This window comes from Scophthalmus maximus, chromosome 2, assembly GCF_022379125.1.
Source record: "Scophthalmus maximus strain ysfricsl-2021 chromosome 2, ASM2237912v1, whole genome shotgun sequence".
Lineage (NCBI taxonomy): Eukaryota > Metazoa > Chordata > Actinopteri > Pleuronectiformes > Scophthalmidae > Scophthalmus > Scophthalmus maximus.
Window position 1 is genome coordinate 11,601,381 of NC_061516.1, and position 20,606 is coordinate 11,621,986.

General features: G+C 43.5%; 2 protein-coding genes across 2 annotated transcripts; both read left to right on the top strand.

Annotated features, from left to right (window-relative positions):
• Nucleotides 1–315: 315 nt before the first annotated feature.
• Nucleotides 316–3,204, top strand: c2h11orf54 (chromosome 2 C11orf54 homolog). The gene is made up of 8 exons (XM_035624409.2): nt 316–709; nt 806–904; nt 1,123–1,196; nt 1,328–1,429; nt 1,575–1,751; nt 2,281–2,430; nt 2,518–2,634; nt 2,727–3,204. Exons 1-8 carry the CDS (start codon nt 643–645, stop codon nt 2,898–2,900), a joined length of 960 nt encoding a protein of 319 aa, XP_035480302.1. The 5' UTR covers nt 316–642; the 3' UTR covers nt 2,901–3,204.
• Nucleotides 3,205–4,514: 1,310 nt separating this feature from the next.
• On the top strand, nt 4,515–19,854 carry akap10 (A kinase (PRKA) anchor protein 10). The gene is made up of 15 exons (XM_035624408.2): nt 4,515–4,748; nt 6,639–6,686; nt 7,147–7,332; nt 10,533–11,027; nt 12,013–12,111; nt 12,235–12,319; nt 12,499–12,622; nt 13,024–13,160; nt 14,057–14,201; nt 14,996–15,163; nt 15,400–15,509; nt 16,264–16,346; nt 18,322–18,374; nt 18,545–18,637; nt 18,734–19,854. Exons 1-15 carry the CDS (start codon nt 4,727–4,729, stop codon nt 18,737–18,739), a joined length of 1,854 nt encoding a protein of 617 aa, XP_035480301.1. The 5' UTR covers nt 4,515–4,726; the 3' UTR covers nt 18,740–19,854.
• Nucleotides 19,855–20,606: the final 752 nt, after the last annotated feature.

Sequence of the window (20,606 nt, forward strand, 5' to 3'; positions counted from 1 at the left end):
CGGGGAAGTCCAATCACAAACAGGAACGAGACGTCTCACTCGTTTCTACTTCCGTTTTCGACTGCACCGACTCCCACAATAAATCCAAGTTGTTTTTTTATCAGTTTTTTTTGCCATGAACGAACGTTCCACAATTGCATGCATAGTTAAAAACATATAGATGAGGCAGCGTCATCCGCCGACGAAGACCACGTGTCGAAAGCTCCAGAATGAGTTTGTCAACTGACCCTGGGTTCATTTTATAACCCCGGAAATCGTTTTTTTATTTACCTCAAATACTCGATCCATTTGCCCTAGATCCATTTCAATCTATTTAGATGCGCTGATAGATTGCTACTATGGAAATTATAAAATACATGATATTACAACAATATTAAATGGATATAAATATAGCCCGCAACACATACATAGGAAAGTTGTTTATAGTCGTCAGCAGACAACATTACCCATGAACAAATGGTGTACATTTGCATTTAAAGGAAGCCAAATGAGAACGCTTAGACGAGGAAACACTATCTGAGATAGGAACCATCTTGCTGGTGTTAAGTCTTTGGTTGTACTTTAACCCTGTGCTCGCCTCTCGGAGATCGACCCTCCTGCAGTGCGAACAGTCTGCGGGCACATTCACCAACAAGTGCAGTTATGGCTGATGTGGGCAAAACCCAGAGGGTGCAGCTGCACGCCCCGGGCCTGGAGGAGCTGCGTGGTGGTGAGGACTCCAGCTCCGATCCAATGCAAAGGTTATAGAACAGGACGTTCATGAAGACGGGGTCATGTGTTGTTGTTGTTTTTGTGCTGGTTACAGTGTTGCAAGCAGGACTGGAGGGCAACTTCGCAGAAGTTGAGGTGAGTGTTGTGGAGTGTCCAGATCTCACCAAAGGACCATTCCACTTCCCTGTCAAAGGTGAGAACACACTTCATTCACATTCCACAGGCTGCACAGTTAGACACTTGATGACTGATGTTGCAATCCAGAAGTAGTTTAGAATTCACTCTGCAGATTGTGGATGCAAACTATGACGTAGTAAGCAATATTGTACTGTGTAACATTGGAGGCCTACACACACGTGTGTCATCGTGTCATGTCCTTCTCTTGATGTCACCTCCGTGCACATGCCGAAGGCTTGTGTGGAAGTCCTCGCATCACTGATGTTGGCGGTGTGCCGTACCTGGTTCCCTTGGTCCAAAAGCACAAGGTAGGCGTTTGCCCGCCACACACACAGTTCAGAGTGTGTGCACACACTGTGTGGTGATGATATGAAATTTGCTGTAGTAATCAGAACCCTTGTATTGGTTTCCTTCCTCCTCCTCCCCTTCCTCATCACAGGAATACAACATGAACACTATTTCTAAAGAGTTGGAGCTGCCTGGAGCGTTCATCCTCGGTGCGGCAGCTGTTCCCTCCAGGATCGTTGGGATGAATGCTGAGGTTTAATTCACCGGCTTCGCCACTAATAATTTGTATTTCGTGCTGCCATGAGCGAGAAATGTTGTTGTTCAATAAATCAGTGGGTTAACCTGTAGTGAGGCGTCATGGTTGTCATTGTAAACTTTAAATCCTGTCTCGTCCACAGCTGATGCCCGTGGTTCTCACAGAAGCAGAGGGGAGGCCCGCGGTGAACAGCAGTTACTTCTCCTCCATCAATCCGACCGATGGACAGTGTCTGCAAGAGAAGTACAGCGACAAATTCTCTGACTGCAGCTTTGGACTGCTGGGCAATCTGTATGCCTGCGAAGGGCAGTCCGGAAAGGTACTCAGCCTCACCTGACCTAACAAGGCCTGTCGATTTTTGCCTCAGAGAGTGAATGGTGAACGGACTGTATTTGTATAGCGCTTTTCTACTCTTATCGACCACTCAAAGCGCTTTACAGCAAAAGTCACATTCACCCATTCACACACTTTCCTACAGCGCTGCTATTTACCGCACTATTTCTGTCACATTCATACACATTCATACACTGCCGGAAGAGCCACCATGCAGAGGCAATTTTAGGGTTACGTGTCTTGCCCAAGGACACATTTACCTCAGCCACAGCCGCCGAATGATGGTGTAGGCCATCATTAGTCACGTTGTTTTTTTGGCCAATAATGAACTTCCTGGTTATAGATGTACTGAAAAACTATTATCTCTGAGTCAATAACCGAGTTATGTGTGCACCGAAGCCCGATTACCACACAAGTGCGCCTAAAATTTGAAAGAATAAACATTGACAAAAAGACAGTGACTGACTGTACACGCTGACTCGACAGTACCCGCTTCACCCATGTTGCCTCCACAGGTCATAGAGGTGCGGGCCAAGAAGAGAACGGGAGGCCACAGTCTCGTGACGGCCTTGAGGACGACTTTGGAAGGCCACTACCCCGATAAAAGCCTGGCTCTAGGGGGCACCTTCATCATCCAGAAAGGGAAAGCTAAAATCCACATCATGGTAAATAATGGGTGTGACACAGAAGGCAGTTCTGATCGCAGACAGTTAGGTGTGCTGATTCATTTCCTTGTGTTGGCTTAACGATAGCCAAGAGAGTTCTCAGTCTGCCCCCTCAACACCAACGATGAGGTCAACAACTGGCTCAAGCACTTTGAGGTCAGCGCTCCACTCATCTGCCAGTCGGTGCTCGTCTCCAGAGATCCTGTGAGTAAAAGCAAACCCTGTGGCATCGAAGTGCATGTGCAATGTTTGCTGTTTTGTGAATGTTTCTGTTCCGTTGTTTGCTTTGCGCTCAGGGTCTGGACCTGCGTGTGGAGCACACCCACTGCTTCAGCCACCACGGGGAAGGTGGCCACTACTACATAGACACCACACCTGACAGTGTGGAGTACCTGGGCTACTTCATGCCTGCAGAGTTCATCTACCGCATCGACAGACCCACAGAGACGCATGTAGTTGGACGAGAGTGAAACCCTTGAAGAGATTCATAAATCCTGTTTGCAGCATAGCATCTTTTGTTAATCAAAAGTTATCAAACAGTTTGTGATTTATAGTATTTTCTATGCATTTTGATACCCCACAAATAACTTTGACATTTTAAAAATGAAAATGATTAGTTAACATTACTCCTGTGAATCACATTTCTCTCTCAAGATTCTTCCACATTTGATACAAACAATATCACAGAATTTCATGAAATAAATACAGCTGTCGTCCATTTGCATAATTTTGTTTTATCTTACTTGCTGTATTAAACGTCTTTATAGGAGTGTGCCAGATCGTCCTCGTGTCGCTCACGTGGTTGCACTTGTTAATTTTTGATAGTTTTATTTTAGTGTTTTTTGTCAAGGGGAAACTTATTACAGATTACACAGGTGGAACAATACATGACTTCTGAATCATTGCATTTATAGTCCATGTACTAACCCACCCATTTTTGATTATTATTCTGATTTTAGTCCACATTGTTGTGAAAGCAATATGAACCCCATCTTGGAGCACAAATCCTCTAAAAAATTACTCTCCTACTATGATTTTTATTAAAAATGTGAAAACTGGTGTTGAGTAATCACAAAATTGAACGCAACTGAGGTGTATTTATATTAAATATAATTGAATAGCAGAAAAATGTTGAAAACAATTCTGACCTTTAGGTTTTACAAATATGCTTAGTTAAAATAAAAGGCACAAGATATAAGCTCAAGCAACACATTTTCTTTCATTACATTTCATGTTCACACGTCATACACTTTGGTTTATTGGACACACCTAACAAAAACAAATACAGTCTGACACAAGTATCCTGCAATGAACCCTTCATTCAAGAAATTATAACTTTCAGCATATGTTGAAACTGTTCAGGAGGTGTTGCTTCAACTGTGTTGTTACTCTGGGCAGGGTGCTGTTGCATTACACAGAGATCTGTTTTGTTATTTAGCATTGATCATTGATTTGAATGAAGTGGACAAAATAAATTGGAACAGTTGTCAAAACAACGTAGTGCAGTTCAACGGTACCACAGACTATGTATCTCCTTCAAAATGATCATACACTTGAAACAACACAACCAACAATATGAATTAAATGTGATGAAAATATAATCTTTTAATTAGTATATTAAGTATAGAAATCCTCATTATCTCTTTTAAGAAGGGCCTAAAAACCTTTCTTTTTAAATAAGCATTGGCTTAAATGTTGTACTTCTGCTTTTACTAATGTTTTTTTAAGCCGTTTTCTATTTTTATTTTTCTCTTGTTTTACTCTGTAGCACTTTGAGATTGATTTTGGTAATGAAAAGTGCTCTATAGCTATAATGTATTATTATTATTATTATTATTATTATTATTATTATTATCTATATATACCATTCCATATAAACCAATATGATGACTGTATTGAATAGAGTGATTGTTTTAGGCTGTAGAAACCACATTGTATTATGATAAAATGTGAAATTTCAATCTTTTTAATATACGGAAAAAATGTTCTGATGGATTAAAAAAACAATCCCTTCGGAGACAGCGCCCTCTTCTGACCAGAGCGGGTAGAGCACCGTTTCCCACAATGCTGCTGCCGCACCAGCCCGGAAGTAAGACGTTTATTGACAATATGGCCGTTGAGCTCATTGAGCTGGGCTCGGATTTTGTGGGAAATTGTGATTTGACAGCGGCGCCGCGACGACAACCCGTTTCCGCCCGCGGGAGTGTGAGGAACCGATGCACTTGAATGAAGGGAGCCGCGAGCGCACGGGACGGTGTCAGTGAGCCGAGGAAGCGTCCGGAGTGTGGAGCCCGTCATGTCGTTTTTCAAGAGGAAAGGTGAGGAACCAGCTCCCCGGCGGAAGGCTGCGACGTCAGCGGCCGCTAGCAGCGCGCCGAGCGCGGCGGAGTGCTCCCCGGTAGCGACCGACCGGTCGGGTCGAGGCTGCGTCCGCGAGTAGATTAGCCGAGGAGTCGACGGTGCCCGTGGAGGTGTGTTCTCCCGCTGCCGCCGCAGTGACACGGCTAGCTTAGCCGGGGTTGGCCTCTCTGTCCCCCCCCCTGCCTCCGTGTGCGTTAGCCCGGGCGGCCGAACACCTGTCACTCGGAGCCGTCAACTGTTACACACATTACACACATCACCATGACGGTGTTGGCTTTGAGAACAACAGCCTCTCCCGGCAGTGTGACCGCCCCGCACGAGCACCAGCCTCGGTGTTAGCCAACACAAGTGCCGTGGCTGCTAGCTGAGGTAGCTTCCCCACAACACGCCCGTCACACAGCGAGGGACGACGGAGCTCAGGCTGGTCACAGCGGGGACCCGTCCCTGGGCGGCACCAGGCCGCAGTCGTCCCCAGTGAGGCGACTGGATGAAAAGTATGGCCTCTGCATTTCACAGAAATTTGAATAATATCTCTTCGGTGCCTGCCTGTGTCCCGAGCTGCTGAGAGTCCAGTGGGCCGGTGGTGCGACGTGCACACTGGTCACATTGCGATGCCCCTCTGTTACCCCCAGTCCTCACCACAGCCGGTCCCAAACTGATCAATATCACGTCCATGGAGGTGGGAGTTGTTGCAGGGCTGTTGCATTGGTTGACTTGCGTTTAGATAATGAGATACTTCATATAAATGCTAAACCAAAACCTTATTAGATTACAAAGTATGTCCACTGCTCCAGGCTCCTAACATCCGGCATTTTGCTGTGATAGAAAGTGAACACATACGGCGGGTCACGACGAAGAGGCAGTGGAGTCTGTGCGTTTCCTCAGGAAACACTCTCACATTCAGAATAGTGAGATCTGCAGTCCCCCCCTCCCCTCCGAGGCTACACTTGGTGAGAGGCTCCGAAGAAGAGGCGATGTGAAGAGAGCGTGCTCTTGATGCTCTGCACTTGGATGACAGATCAGAGGAGAGTGTTTCCCTTTGGAAAGGCATGGTTTTTCTTGTAAGGCAGGTTGCTGTTGTTTTTTATTAAAGATCCATAGCATCCTTTGCAGCTCGCTACCTGAGGAATGCTTATTTTAGAACAACAATATCTGCTGTTATTATGAACCAGGCTTCAGTTGAAACTCTTGGAGTTTAGGCCATTTCAAAGTTCACAGCTCTTTTTGGTGGACACAAGACTTGGCTGTCTTGGCTGACACGTGTTCACGAACAGCTCCGCTCGAAAATGTCTCTCTGAACGAGCTTCGGCGCTTTCGTTTGCCCAGGCCTCTCAGTCCATTCTGTAATGCACAGTGTTTGAAATTGATGCTCGGCCTGTCGGCCTAATCTGAAGATATGAATGGTGAGTGAGTGAGTCTGATGATTGTTTGCCTGCAGGCACGGCGCACAGGAGTGGCATCACCGTGTTGTTTTCATTGACAACCAGCAGGTCTTAAGAGTTGTAGTCTGTGTCTTAGAGGGCTTCGGGTGTAATCTGTTTGAGGAAAAACATCTTTAAAATGCTGTGACCCACCAGAGCTAACAGACCAAGGTCAGAAATCTTATGAAGGACTTCTGATGTCCAGTCTGGCACAGCCTCCCTTTTTTATCGCCACTGTAGCTTTGTGTTAGTTTCTGTAACTATGTAATGTGCTCTTGTCTTTCCAGTGACATCACACCAACCTTTTCTTGTTACCTGACAGCTCAATCAGTCACATTCTGCTCTCTCATCTTGCCCTTGTATTGTGAATCAAAAAGGTTGCGTCCATCTCCAGTTACAGTCCTGCTCTCATCTTTCTCCCCACAGCCAAAAGCAAAGAACCCGAGAGAGTGACGGATGCTAAAGTCAATAGAGGTGAGTTCATAATTACGTCCGTGAGGTTGTGAAAGTGTCGCACTACGGTGTTGAATTGAAAAGGCTTTGTTTTGACGACCACTGATATGATTGCACAGCTATTTAATATCCAATATTGTGATTATTATCTGCATGTTTTGTGTGTCAGATGTTTCTTTAGTGATTCAATTAGCTATTTGCTTAACATGGCTCTCACTATGTGTAATCACTGCTGGTTATATGGTCACAAGGACCAAAATTGTGACCTCTAGCTATCAAGTGAACCACATGATTGTACAGTTGAGCAAAAACTGAGCAGTCTGTTGTCGTGAGGCCTCTGTGCTTTAAACTGTGAGCTCTTTGAGTAGCTTCCACTAAAAAGACCCTTTCATGAAGTCACACTACTGTTACACATTCATGCCACTCAGAAGTTTTATTACATTGAAGTTTTCTTTTGCTGTCCTCTGTCCTCCACTCCCAGCTCCAGTCAGCCCCCACTCTCCATCATTAGGACTGAGGAACCACCATGCCATCCAGGAGGCTGCAGGGCCCAGCCATGTGGCCATCAACGCCATCTCTGCCAACATGGACTCCTTCGCCCGCGGTCGCACCGCCATCCTCAAGAAGCAGCCAAGCCACATGGAGGCCGCACACTTTGGAGATCTGGGTACGGACGTTGAATTCATGTGTTTGTGTACAGGTTTTGCTCATCTGATCACATAAATATGAGATAGATTAATAATTGAAGAGTTTGTGTAGTTATTAAAGAGGCAGCACACAACTTCTGTGCCCCTTAGCGGTTCCAGGTAATATTATTGTTTGGTCACTGACGTAAAGACGATACAGTAGCAAGACGCCGGTAAGGACACTTACTTTTCCTCTGAGCCAGCCCCTGAGTAGAGAGGAGAGGAGAAGAAAGAAGAATGCGCAGTGAATTTCAAAACAAATTCCCAATTTGAACAAATGATCTTGACATCCGGGTAGTATTAATAAGTAGGCTGGTTGTGTTACTTACTGATCTAGTTGAAAGAAGACAAACTGTATGTTGTTTTTTGAAGCCTCTAAAGTCCCGGAGCTCTCTTGTTTTATCTCTTTTTCTATCACTCTCCTTCTTCGCCTGCTTTTGTTCTTCCGTCAACAGGATTATTTTTTTTCTTTCTCTTTCTCTCTCAAAGTTGCATAGTTTTTGTCAGTTCAGCTGTTCCACCGTCTGCCATTTCCATCACTGTGGATAGATACTGGGAAAACGCTATTCCTCAGTTCCATTGTGCCGTAAATCAAGTCATAAGTCATGTCCCGGTGACCAAGAGAATGTTATGTATGAATGTACATGGTAAAAGCGAGGCTTAAAGGGGACTAATATAAGTGTAGATGGTGTAATTTCTTTATCGGCATTACACTGTGCAATCAGGTTTAACATCATAATGACAAGTTTAAGATAAAATGTTTTACAGATTTTAATCCAATACACTTAAAAAAAAACAAAAAAAAAAACATCAAAGAGAGAGACAAGCTTTCTCCAAAATCGATTACTGCCCCTTTAAGTGTTTAAAAATGTTTGTGACCTGTGAACTATTTCAGGACTGGTAGCAGGTTACATTATTGTGTTAAAAATGTTGCTGTTCTGTTTACATGTAGGAACACCTTCACAGCCCTAGTGAGCCTGAGTTGAACCCTTGCATCACGAGCCAACTGTCTTGTTCAAACGTCAAAAACTCCTCCATTAATCCTGTGTGAGGCACTCTTGAGGTGACGTCTTGCCTCAGTTTTAACAAGCATTAGCCCCCACAGTCTTCTAACGTTGGTCGTGCGGTGAAGGAGTAGCTCCACCCATTAATCTAAAATTATGTTCTGTGTATGAACGCTGGATGCTAAGTACACACATTCATTTTGAATGACGGCAGTGACGGGGAAGTGTACGAACAAGTTGCCGCATAGAACTGCTGGGGTGAGTCAGACCTGAGGTGGAGGAACCTGTGCCGCAGCCTGGACGACGATATCTGACTGAAACGCACTCAAGGAAGAGAAAGGAAGGAAGTGATGATGTCAGGTTGTAGGCAGCTGGAGCAGTTTAACCCAGAGCTGAGACTAAAAGACAAACTGGAGTTACAGTATCAATATAGTCCAACAGAGCCTATCTTCGTGATAGCAGTCTGCATTGCACCGGTTGTTTTGATTGTAACAGCTTTCAGTATTAAGGTTGGCCTTGACCGTATCATCTCAAGGAAGGTGAAGCGGCAACATGGATGACGGCTCTTCAACCACTGTGTTGTTTTCAAAGAGTAAACATAAACCATGAAGCCTCAGCCCACGCTGCCGTCTAACTACAGCTGATGTGCTCTGATTCATAATCCAGCAAGGTGCGTGCTCCTTTGCTGGTGTTTTCTAGGAGTGCGTGCGTGCATGCGTGCGCTTTCAGTGGCCCAGAATGGTGGACGTTCACACAGACAGTGTCAATTTGAAACCTTGTAAAGTCAGATAATGTGTTGTCTCTACAGGAATCAGATTTGTTTCCCCTTTGTTCAGTTAAAGCTTGGGTTTGGAGACTGTAGTACCTCATACTGTACACGCATGAATGATGGGACACATAGGTGCTGTTGATGTGTAATTTCTGAAAAGTTTGTCTGGGTTTAATCATCTGTGAAATTGCATAATGTGAGGCCACTTTTAGGCAGACAAGAGAGCTTGAAATTCACAAGTTTGAATTCAGCTCACGCCAGCCTTCAGCCCGATGACAGAGCTGAACTTTTTTTTATCTTTCATTGCTTGCGCCAGCACCCAACTAATGTGCTACACATTTAATCTTCCATCTAGTTTTAAAGTTGAAAGCTGTAAATACTAGAAAGTGTGGTGCTCAGTCGCCGGCTAATTATCGCTAGTAATTACACTCTAGAAGGCGGTGTGAATCTTATCGTCACGTGGACAGCAGGGCATCTTGTTTATGTGTCTGTAAAAATGTAAGATTAAATTTTTGTAAAAATAAATAGAATATCTAAGGTTTTTTTTCATAATTAAGTAATTCTTTTGAATTGAGATAATTTAGTACACAGATGTGATGGCATTTTATTTTATTTTATTTTGATTTATTTATTTTGAGCATGTAAAATTCAACAACAAAAAAGGACAACAGCAGTTGTTGAAGACATATCCAACAAAATAGAATAAAAAATAAAAAATACATTCTTCCTTTGATTTACATTCGCGAAAAAGGAGTAGGAAGAAGTATAAACTTATTTAAGCCTACCCCTTAATAATTAAATCATTATTACAATAAACTAATACAATATAGAGCTTGACACTTGTCACTTCTAGTTACATATTTACAGTAACATACAGTTCATAATTTATATAACTATATACATAGAACCTTAATTGTCTTGAAGACAGAGCAATATATAAGCATATACACATTTGCATATATACATACACATATCATACATAAATATATACATGCATTTACACAGCCACACACACCTGGTAATCAAAGCCAATCTTCATCCCTGTATTTAGTGAGGATCATATATTTATAATTTTATTTTAAACTGGATAATGTTTGGACATTGCTGTAGTTTAACATGCAGACTGTTCCACAATGTCACTCCACAAATTGAGATACAACATTGTTTCATAGCTGTAAGGACATTTGTTACATGCAGGTTTGTAAATCATGATTGGATTGATACAATATTCCAAATTTCTAATGTTGCATTACTTTTGAAATATGATATATGTCTAGAAATATAGTGTTGACACTGTATTTTGAATGATGAGTTGTACAAGAACAAAACTTGATCTTTAAATCCATCTGTGCATTTCTGAAACATTTGTGTTCCTCTGCTCAGTTGCGTGTCCATTTGTATGTTCCAGGTCACTCCAGTGTGAACTATCAGCCACAGGAGACCCGCTCTCGCCTGTCCAAGACCGTGGACCAGGTCCTGCGGGACAATGTGGCCATTCCCCACTACATGCATTTCATGGAATTGCAGGGCGCAGACCACCTGGTCCGGTTCTGGTTGGAGGCCGAGAGTTTCCGCTCCAGCAGCTGGTCGCGAATCAGAGCGCACAGTCTAAATTCTGTCAAACAAAGCTCCTTGGCCGAGCCAGTCCCCGCCTCGCCAGGTGGCTCGGCACTCCCAGTGACGTTCCCACACACACCCAATGCCCTCTCGCGGGACAGTAGCAGTGAAGATGCTTGGGTGCCGCCACAGTGGCAGGACTCCTCCTCCAGCACAGAAGCCGGCCTGAGACCCGGGACCCCCCAAGCTGACACCCCCAGCAGGCAGACACCTTCCAGTACAGGGACTCCCTACAAGTTGCAGTCCAACAGCACCCTGCGGGAGCTCTCTGACAAACTCATGAAAAGTGAGCCTGCTTTTTATTATTTTTGTTAATGCTGTACATAATCAGTGCATTACTTAAATTCATTATGGATGTTTTGAATGTAGAAAGGGAGTTTCATTGCACATCAGATAGGATAATATACTACCAAACCGACGGTCCACCGCCTGAACCCGTCTGCACGTTTATCAAAAAACAAAAATAGATAGTCCAACTTATGGCAGTGTGTTCCGCACTCTCGGAATTGTTGGCCGTCTAAGATGCTTTTCTGCGTCAGTTGATGAAAGAGATCACTCTGATTGGCTGCTCAGATTTAGCGAAACAGAGCATGAGAAGAGAAACAGAAATACGACAGAAAGCCAACTAGGAGAATCAAGAGGTATCACACCTACAAGACTATTTAAAGAGGTTGGCTCCCAGCCAGTTAATTTTCATCTGTCTGTCAATCTGGGTCGACATGGCTGTAGTTTCTCGAGTGCTGTGAGAATGGTAGGCAAGACAGCTTTGATTACCCTACAGGGTGTTAGTCCATTGGATGTCATTGGTTGGGTTTTTTCCTTTTCTGAATGACAAACTACCGCCCCCTGCTGTTATGGAGTGTTATTTCCTCTCACGCAGTACAAGCTAGTTGACCATTGGATTTAGGGTTGGCGGTGTGTTAAAACGTTACTTCTATAGACACTTTCCAAGGGAATTTCATATAAAAGGCTGTTACTTCTTTAAAACAAGCCTCAGTCTGCTGAAGCGTCATATTTACTTCAGTTAGACTGATGCGCAAAACAGGATTTGTAGTTTTTCTCTTTGAAGCCAGAATGGACAGTAGGAAGTTCTCAGACACAAGTGCAGTGACCAGTAACTCTTTGTATGTACATAATAGGCATGTCAGTATTATTTTAAGATGCACCAGAAAAAACAAATCTTTTTTTTATTGACGTGCAGACGGGGAAAGCATCACTCTTACCTTATCTCACAGCATCACTAGATGATCAGCTGTTTGCCTGTGTTTCAGGTATAGAGAAAGATGCAATCACCATCTTCACCAAGTACATCTCTCCGGACGCTGTGAGGCCCATCCCCATCACAGAACAGTTCAGGAATGACATAGTTGGTAAGATGCAGATGCTGCTTGTAGGAATTTACTGTATTCAAAAAATAAAACCAAAACCTTGGTCACCCACCCTCTTAATCATATCCTGTTGTGCAGTAATATTTCTGTCCTTCCTCTGTGTAGCTAAGATATGTGGAGAAGATGGCATGGTGGACCCAAACTGCTTTGTCATTGCACAGTCGCTAGTGTTGGCCATCTTGGAGCAACAGTGAGTTTCTGTCTTTGCATCTTCCAGAGGAGTTTACACTCACACTGCGACATCTCCCCCTTCACCATGTTTTGACATAGAGTCAAATTCAGTTTAACTGGTGTCATTTTAGTCGTTTTACCACCTTGACATCCAGTGCAGCATCCTTACTCATCCGCCGCTCGCCCTTCCATTTCCAGGCACTTTATTGAATTCCTGCGGAGCCATCATTTCTGTAAATACCAGATTGAAGTGTTGACGAGTGGCTCAGTGTTCCTGGCCGACATCTTGTTCTGCGAGTCGGCTCTCTTCTACTTCTCTGAGGTGAGTGGGCCCGGTGGCTCTCGGAGCATTATTTATCACACATCCACGCTGATTCCTTTAAGAGTGGAGTATTTGCACCTCTGTGAGAAAAGTCACATGACAGCTATTCGGCTATTTACACTTGAGTTGGAGAAACCGCAATGGCTCCCTAAGTGCTTTGTTGTTTTCTTTCACCAGGCGTGTTTTTGCTAAGAAAAATTTAATTTTGTTCTATTCCATTTGCCTCTCTGCCATGTGACTCATTCAGGAGAGCCCTAAATCCTGGAAACAGGATCGGGTGCAAACAGCCTTGTTGGCATGGTTGGGATGATGAGTCCATCATCCTATATACGGGACATTCAGTTGATCTTCAAACAATGACGTTGTCGGATGTTCTGTGCTCTGTATCTCCTTCCCTGCAGTACATGGAAAAGGAGGAGGCGATGAATGTGCTGCAGTTCTGGCTGGCGGCGGACAACTTCCAGAACCAGCTAGCAGCTAAAAAGGGCCAGTATGACGGCCAGGAGGCGCAAAATGACGCCATGATCCTCTATGATAAGTAGGTGTTGGGTCGTCTGCTGCTCTGAAATCCTGTTAGGGTATTTTTTATTAAAACCGATTTTACACTTATTCCATCACTGCACACTTCTGATGAAGACCTATTCTGCTTTGGCTACAGAAACCGCTCTTGCTTGTTTTTTTTTGCTTAGGTGATGCGTTTATGAAAACTGTGATTGCTGTAGTGTAGAAATCCCTTTTTCCCGCTTAATTTTTATTGACATTTCTGGGTAAAAAGAATGAAAAAGTGAGGATATTAGTTACCTATATAATTGGTTGCATCATAAATACAGTATGTAGTCTGTTTTTCACAGGTATTTTACATATTGATTATAACATAATCACAGGGTGAGGGGGAATTTCTCCACACGGTCTACTTCATGGACGACTGATGTCCAACCTTTTACTGTAGGATTTATCTGCAGCCATTCAAATTTCTATTAATTATTATTCTGTATGCTTGGAAAGCTTTGTATTGGGTGAGGCTGAGTGGGTCAAAGGTCAATCACTATCTATAATAATAAAACGTAGGTGGCAACGCTGCATGTATTGGCACCCCCCCCCCCCTCTTTTCCTCCATTCCTAGTTATCTTAATTGCAATCCCTGAAGCTTTTGTTTCATTGATAACTTTATTAATAAATCCCCCTCACATGTTTTGTCCACATACTATCGTGGACTCACCTGGCTCTTCAGCATCTAATTAAATATTTTATCACTGTCACAACATCCGTCTGTCCTTTCTATAGTGACAGGATTATAACCTTGTTTTAAGTTTCAATTTCTTTAATAAAACTCTCAAAGTTTCTTGTGAAGTGATTTTGGGTAGGGATTAATATCTTAATACAGGTGCTGGTCATTTTGAATTCAGTTGTTCATCGCTCTTTTTTGCTCTCCAGGTATTTCTCACTCCAAGCTACCAACCCTCTGGGCTTTGGCGACTCCGTGCGGATGGAGATAGAGTCGAACATCTGCCGGGAGGGAGGGCCTCTCCCCGACTGCTTCACCACTCCACTGAGACAGGCCTGGACGACCATGGAGAAGGTCAGATTCTCCGATAGCCGACCAGCACGGACTCTCTAATAGTTACTGTGGGACTTGACTCTTTCACAATATGAGGAATGGGAGAATTGCCAATTATTTAAAATAAGGCACCTTAGAAGATAGAAATATGAATAAATATGCCGTTAATTCAGTTACATCTGTACGTTCTAAAACACTTGAAGGGGCAGTAAGCAATTTTGGAGAAATCTAGTTTCTCTCTTTGTTGTTGTTGTGATTTTGCTGCTCTATCTGGGCCGTGAACCCAAGACCTCGGGTATGGGAGACTGTCACACTAACCACTAGGCCAACAGCCGCTGGCACGCCATGTACTGTGTCGACATGTGATGTTTACAAACTGCACACGCACTGTTGTTTGGTGTGGTCCGCACCATTTTTTTGTTTTCGAATTTACAAAGCCAGGGCTGAGTCGAAAACCCTGCACACACACAGAACCGACAGCTAGCGTGCCGAGACAAAATATTCGCTGTTTTTTTACAAGACGTATTGCTTTGGAATAGCGTACTGACCTTTATTTCTGTTTTTTAAAGCCGGCTGCTTGAACTGCCTCATTGAGTTAAATAGGATCTTCCTAAAGGTTTTGTGTGCAAGTCACTGACAAACTGTCCCGTTACACCACTGACAAATGCACCTGCATTACACAACTGAAACAAAAGCTCAACACTGTTGTTAGCACATAAAGGTCGGTCAGAAAACCTCTTTAACTTGTGCCCAGACGTACATCAGGCAGCTCGTTATCATCTAACAAGAGTTCACCCTGTTTTATATTTGCCCAGGTCTACATGCCAGGCTTCCTGTCCAGCAACCTTTACTACAAATACCTGAGTGACCTCATCAACTCGGTGCGGGCGGACGAATTTGTGAATGTCAGCACTCCAGGTCAGAGCGGGCCGGCGGATAACGACCGCTCAAGCTCAAATGCCAGCGAGGGCTCGCAGACTCAGGTGACCCCTCCCCCCAGGCTTTACCCCACATCCTCAGCCCCCCTAAGGAGGATGTCCCCCCCCCATTTGCTGACATTTAGACCTGTTCCGCCTCATTACATGAATGTTGGAAGATATGTTTTTGTTAATACCAAAGGGTCGTGATCATTCTCATCAGTTAGTTGCCTTTGTAAGGAAAAAAAAGAAAGTTGCCTGTCATGTTGCTAAACATTACGTCCGTGGTGTCTTCGCTGCAGCAAAGCGCCAGAAAGGCGGCAATCAAGATCCTGAAGAACTTCGACGAGGCGATCACTGTGGACGTCGCCAGTCTGGACCCTGAGTCCTTGTACCAGCGGCCGTACGCTGGGTGAGCTTCATGTGACTAATGTTCCTTTTCCTGTCACATAGGTGAATGCAAATGATCAGATTAATAGAGATGTGGCAACCTGAAAGATTAGAAATCAATCTAGAACATCTGGTTTGCTTTTACAAATCGGTCAGCTGTAACCAAGAAGCATTATAAGATTTGTGGCTGATTGGTTAAAATATAAAAAAACTCCACAACAATTTGCTGTTATAAAATAGCTCAAATCTGTATTTAAAATCGCATCCTAAAATGTACTTTTTGCAGATTTGCAGTTTTAATTTGTCTTTCAATTTCCCTGAAGTCCCCATCGTCGTCTTTTACTTTTATGTTTCTCTCCTTTTTATGCTCTTTTTATTGCTCACAATGCCGTTTGGATTCAATGCTTGTATCCAATTCTGTAAAGTCTTTTTTATGAGCGTGCTTTGAAAAGTCCTGTAGAAAAAATAATTCAAGGGAATGATATCATTGAAAGACAAAGCTGTGGTTCCCCTTTTCTTCCCCCCTCCATTGAAATTGCAGTTATCAAATGGACACACACACACACACACACACACACACACACACACACACACACACACACACACACACACACACACACACACACACACACACACACACACACACACACACACACACACACACACACACACACACACAGTGGTGTTTGAATACTGCGTTTGTGCCTGAGGCTCAGCTTTGTCCTGTTGGCTCCGTGTTCTGTCTTCACCCATCTGTCTCTCCTCGGTCTGCTCAGGAAGATGACGTTTGGGAAGGTGAATGAGATGGGCCAGTTCATCAGGGAGGCAGAGCCAGAGCCGGATGTGAAGAAATCCAAAGGCACGACACACTGAGACTCGTCTCCCTCTCTCCCTTCCTCCATCTGTCTCAATATTCTCTTTGTATCTTTGCCCTCACTCTGTCATATATTTTTTTTAATCTCATTTCTACTTGCAGTGAAAAACACCTACTCTGTGCCCATGAATATAAAGCTCCTCTACCGGCTGCTTCCATTCTCCTTACAGCTGCTTGTCCTCTAAAATATTGAAATACATTCCCTTTGAGGAACATCAGCCTCCACCACTCTCTGTCTAGAGAAGATTAGCAGACATTTTGGCAAAGAAATAGTATGAGGGCCAGGCATAAAAAGAATTTAATGCCTGAGAAAAGAGTTAGCATTTCGAGAATTAAGTGGAAATGTGGAGGAAAAAAAAGTCAAAATGTTGACAATAAAGTAAAATTAAATCAGGAGAAATATATATATATTTGTAAATGTTTGCATATTGAGAATAAACTTGAACTTTGAAGAATAAACACCCCTCCGGTCACGTTTAAAGTATATAAATACAATCTGCTATGCCCAATATTTTGTTTAACATTGTCTACCCCAAAAATTAAAAAAAAAGAAATGGGGATGATAACCATCCACTCTCTCTCCCTTTCTTTCTGAGACTATGAATATTCATGATATGCAAATAACACAGGCTGCGCGCCCCGCCCACCACACGTACAAAATCTAGCTTGCCCAGGATTCGTTTGAATTTCAAATTGCGGAGAAGCGCACAGAAATCTCCTCCTTCAGGAGAGGAATGTGAAAACACCTCTATAGTGACAACATTTGCTCAGACACAAGTCCCCATAGTCAATGTCAGACACTTTAGAGGACAGAGACAGAAGGAAAACACTCTTTTGAGTTGAGGGGGACTTTGAAGTCAAACTGTTCATATTTGCTACACAAGGCCATATGTGGACGATTTGGGGAATTTTACTTCAGAATCGGGTTTTGTGTTCTTTCTCTTTTAGCCATAAACACAGTGTGGCAATCGGTATTAGAAAATATTGTGCCAAAAACTGTCTAGTGTCTCTCAGAAAGAGAAACCACACAAGCTTGGTAGACGCTTCTCTCAGTTGTGCAAACTGAGATAGCTGGTAATGGACAAATGCAAGGATATACCGATGGTCAGACCAGACACTTCCACGATGCAACGCTCTGGCGGCTCATACAGCTGTCAGATGCTCCTCTAACTGGATTTGAGGAACCAGAGGAGTTGACTTTATTCCTGTAATGCCTGTTCCCTTAGCCTGGGACCCAGATGTATTCTGGGAGCTCATTTCATTTGCTCTGCCAGAATACATTCTGGATCCCCTCCATTGTGAAGTGATTTCCCTCTGGCAGAAATCTTGCCGGTCCAATCACATCCGATTATCTGATAATGGGCGGGGTTAATACCCTGACGCAGAGAGAAGTGACTTTTGTAAACAGCCAAGATGGCCACCGCTGACGAACCAGCATCTGACTAAAAGTACCCGATATTTTAAAATTTCTTCCACAAAAACAACAACACTACTTCACAAACATTGTGGAATCATCACCACAGACATCTCCTCTCTGCTCTCGTCTGTTGACATTTTCACGTCGCTCAACTAGACATCACATGATTTGTTGCTCTCACTGGTTGTAGGTCTATCCAATTGCGTCTCAAAGCATTTTGATAAATCAAAAATGAACCGAGAGGTCCCAGACGTATTTGAGTATTCGTCTGGCTACACCAGGCTACCTGGCCCTAATATTCTTCCGGAATGAGCTAACCAGTCAAAAAATGTTGAAGTGTTATTCACATCTCAACATCAAAGCACTAAACTTAAATATGTCTGGGTGAACTCACCTTGAGTTTAGTTTTGAGAGCACTTCTCCGTAGCAAGTCACAATTAGCTTGTGTCAATTCGTTTTTGTTTAGTTAAGTGAACGAATGGCTCTGTGGCGTTTGATTTCTGCTCACTGATGTTTGTCTCTCGCTCCTCTCTTCTAATTTAGGCTCCATGTTTTCTCAAGCCATGAAGAAATGGGTCCAAGGCAACTCAGATGAGGTGAGGCAGCAAAAATGTTAAACAATCATAAATGATTCAGTGGTCTGAGGCGCGGAGCAAGGCTCTCAAGGGTATTGTGACGTCACGCCGCGACTCATGATTTATTGAAGAGTATAAATTAAAAAAAAGTCTGTGTTGAATCAAAGTTATTGATTGTGATGTGACTCAAGGCTCAGGAGGAGATGGCCTGGCAGATCGCCAAGATGATCGTCAATGACGTCGTCCACCAGTCAGGTCACGACAGCCCCGGCAAGGCCACCAAGGTACAGACCCTCACTCAAGTGTCCTCGCTCCTGTGCGGGTGACGCGCGGAATCATCTGCGGCTCTTCTCTAAGTGTTTTCTTTTGTCCGTCTGCAGTTATGACCCCGCTGAGGAACCAAAGGGCTGACACTCCCCGTCCGACACTGGCACGGGACGGTGACGAAACGTGCGCAGGGTTTCACCCCGCGATGAACATAATTTCTCGGAGAACGAACAAGGCTTTTTATCACCTCCCCAACCACCATGTCCCTGTGTGTGTGTGTGTGTGTGCGCGCGCGCGTGTGTGTATGTGTGGTTGAGTGATTGTTCGGGCATGGGTTTGTGGGAAAACTTGAAGTACATCATTGTTCGGATCTTCCAACTCCATAAACATTATAAAGGTACACGTGTAGTCAAAAGCAAAGTGGAGCAAAGAGCTCGCATCCGACTGGAGGAGGTCGCTCCTCAGGACGGAAACGTTCACCATTAGAGCACGCTGGCACGAAGAAGCAGCATCTGTCAGGACGGTCGCCGTGTGGCTGCAGCCGTAGTGTTAGTACAATGTCTCATCTTGGACCTATGGAGGACATAACTAAGACTGAATGACCTTCTCCCCCTCGTGACACTCCTACCCACACCTTTTAAAAAAGCATTCCTTGTTTTTAAGATGAAGATCTCCTCAAAGAATCAGCTAGTGAAAGACAAAGCAGATGAAAATCAGCAGTTTGGAGCGTTGTACAGTTTTTGCATTCGCTTCCCCCCCATCCTGCCTGGAGTGGTTTAGTCCCGCCACTCCCTGGCGTGAGCTGTCCCGGGACTGTGACAATGAAACGGAACCTCCCGGCGCCTTCACCTTGTAGAAGAATAAATACTCCTTATTGAACTGAAGTGCTCCAGTTGTGTTGGAAAACTCCAAACTCCATGTCTCCTAAATGTTTTTACATTTCTGGTTTACCGCAAATGTCCCTTTTATGGTGATCGTTTTTATTTCATTGTTTTTTAAAATGCATCACTGAAGCAAAGGACTGGATTAACAGACTGTTCAACTGGAGAGTGTGCTCAATGAATTAAACTTATTTTTCTTTTTCTTTTGAGCCTTATCATGATGTGGAAAAGAACCAGAAAAGACTCTTGGTACTATGTACCAGTAATGTTTTCTGACATGTATGTATGTGTGTACGTAATCTATAATATATTTAAATTGTGTTTGATTTAAATACATATATTATGAAATGTTTCGTCTGTCCTCGTTATTGTATTTTCAGCCCACTGCAGGCCGTGGTCATGTTCATACTGAAATTATATGATGTTTACAGACGGATTGATAGAAAAAGAAAAAAAACAATTAAAAAAAAAAGTATTGTACATGAAATGTGTAAGGACTTTAGAGGGGGCAAGTATCACCTCTTACCATGAGGGGGCGATGTTGACTATTGCTGTGTCAGGGTAAAACAGGAGAAGGACCCTGATGCCTCAGTGGATTCATTCTGAAATAAGAATGAGTGTGTTTTCGTTTTTCTATGAGTAATCCTTCTCTTGCCTCTCATACCAAGAAGTACATATTCAGCAACTTCCACAAATTGTAAAAAGTAAAACTCGTCTCTGGTCACCTTAGGTACAGTTTTGCTCGATAAAGCATTGGAAGTGTTGAATTCCTCTCTTGCTGTATACATATACACATATATATATATGTGTATATATATATGTATATATTTATATCCGCTTCATCACTCACTGTTCTAACTAGCTGCTTCTATAAGTCAGCTGATTGTTGTCTCCTTCGCGTGCATAGAGGCAACGCCCACCTCGGTACGACCCAGCCCCTGTTCTGACCTCTGATTGGCTGAGATGCTGTTACTACCTGTGTAAAACAATTAGTACTCGGTCGATGACCTTTACTGTACATTTTGATTCTCAGAAGTATTCTTTTTTTTCGCTCTGACGAGAGAAACATTTCACTGAGATTAAAAACGAAAACAATTAATAATCC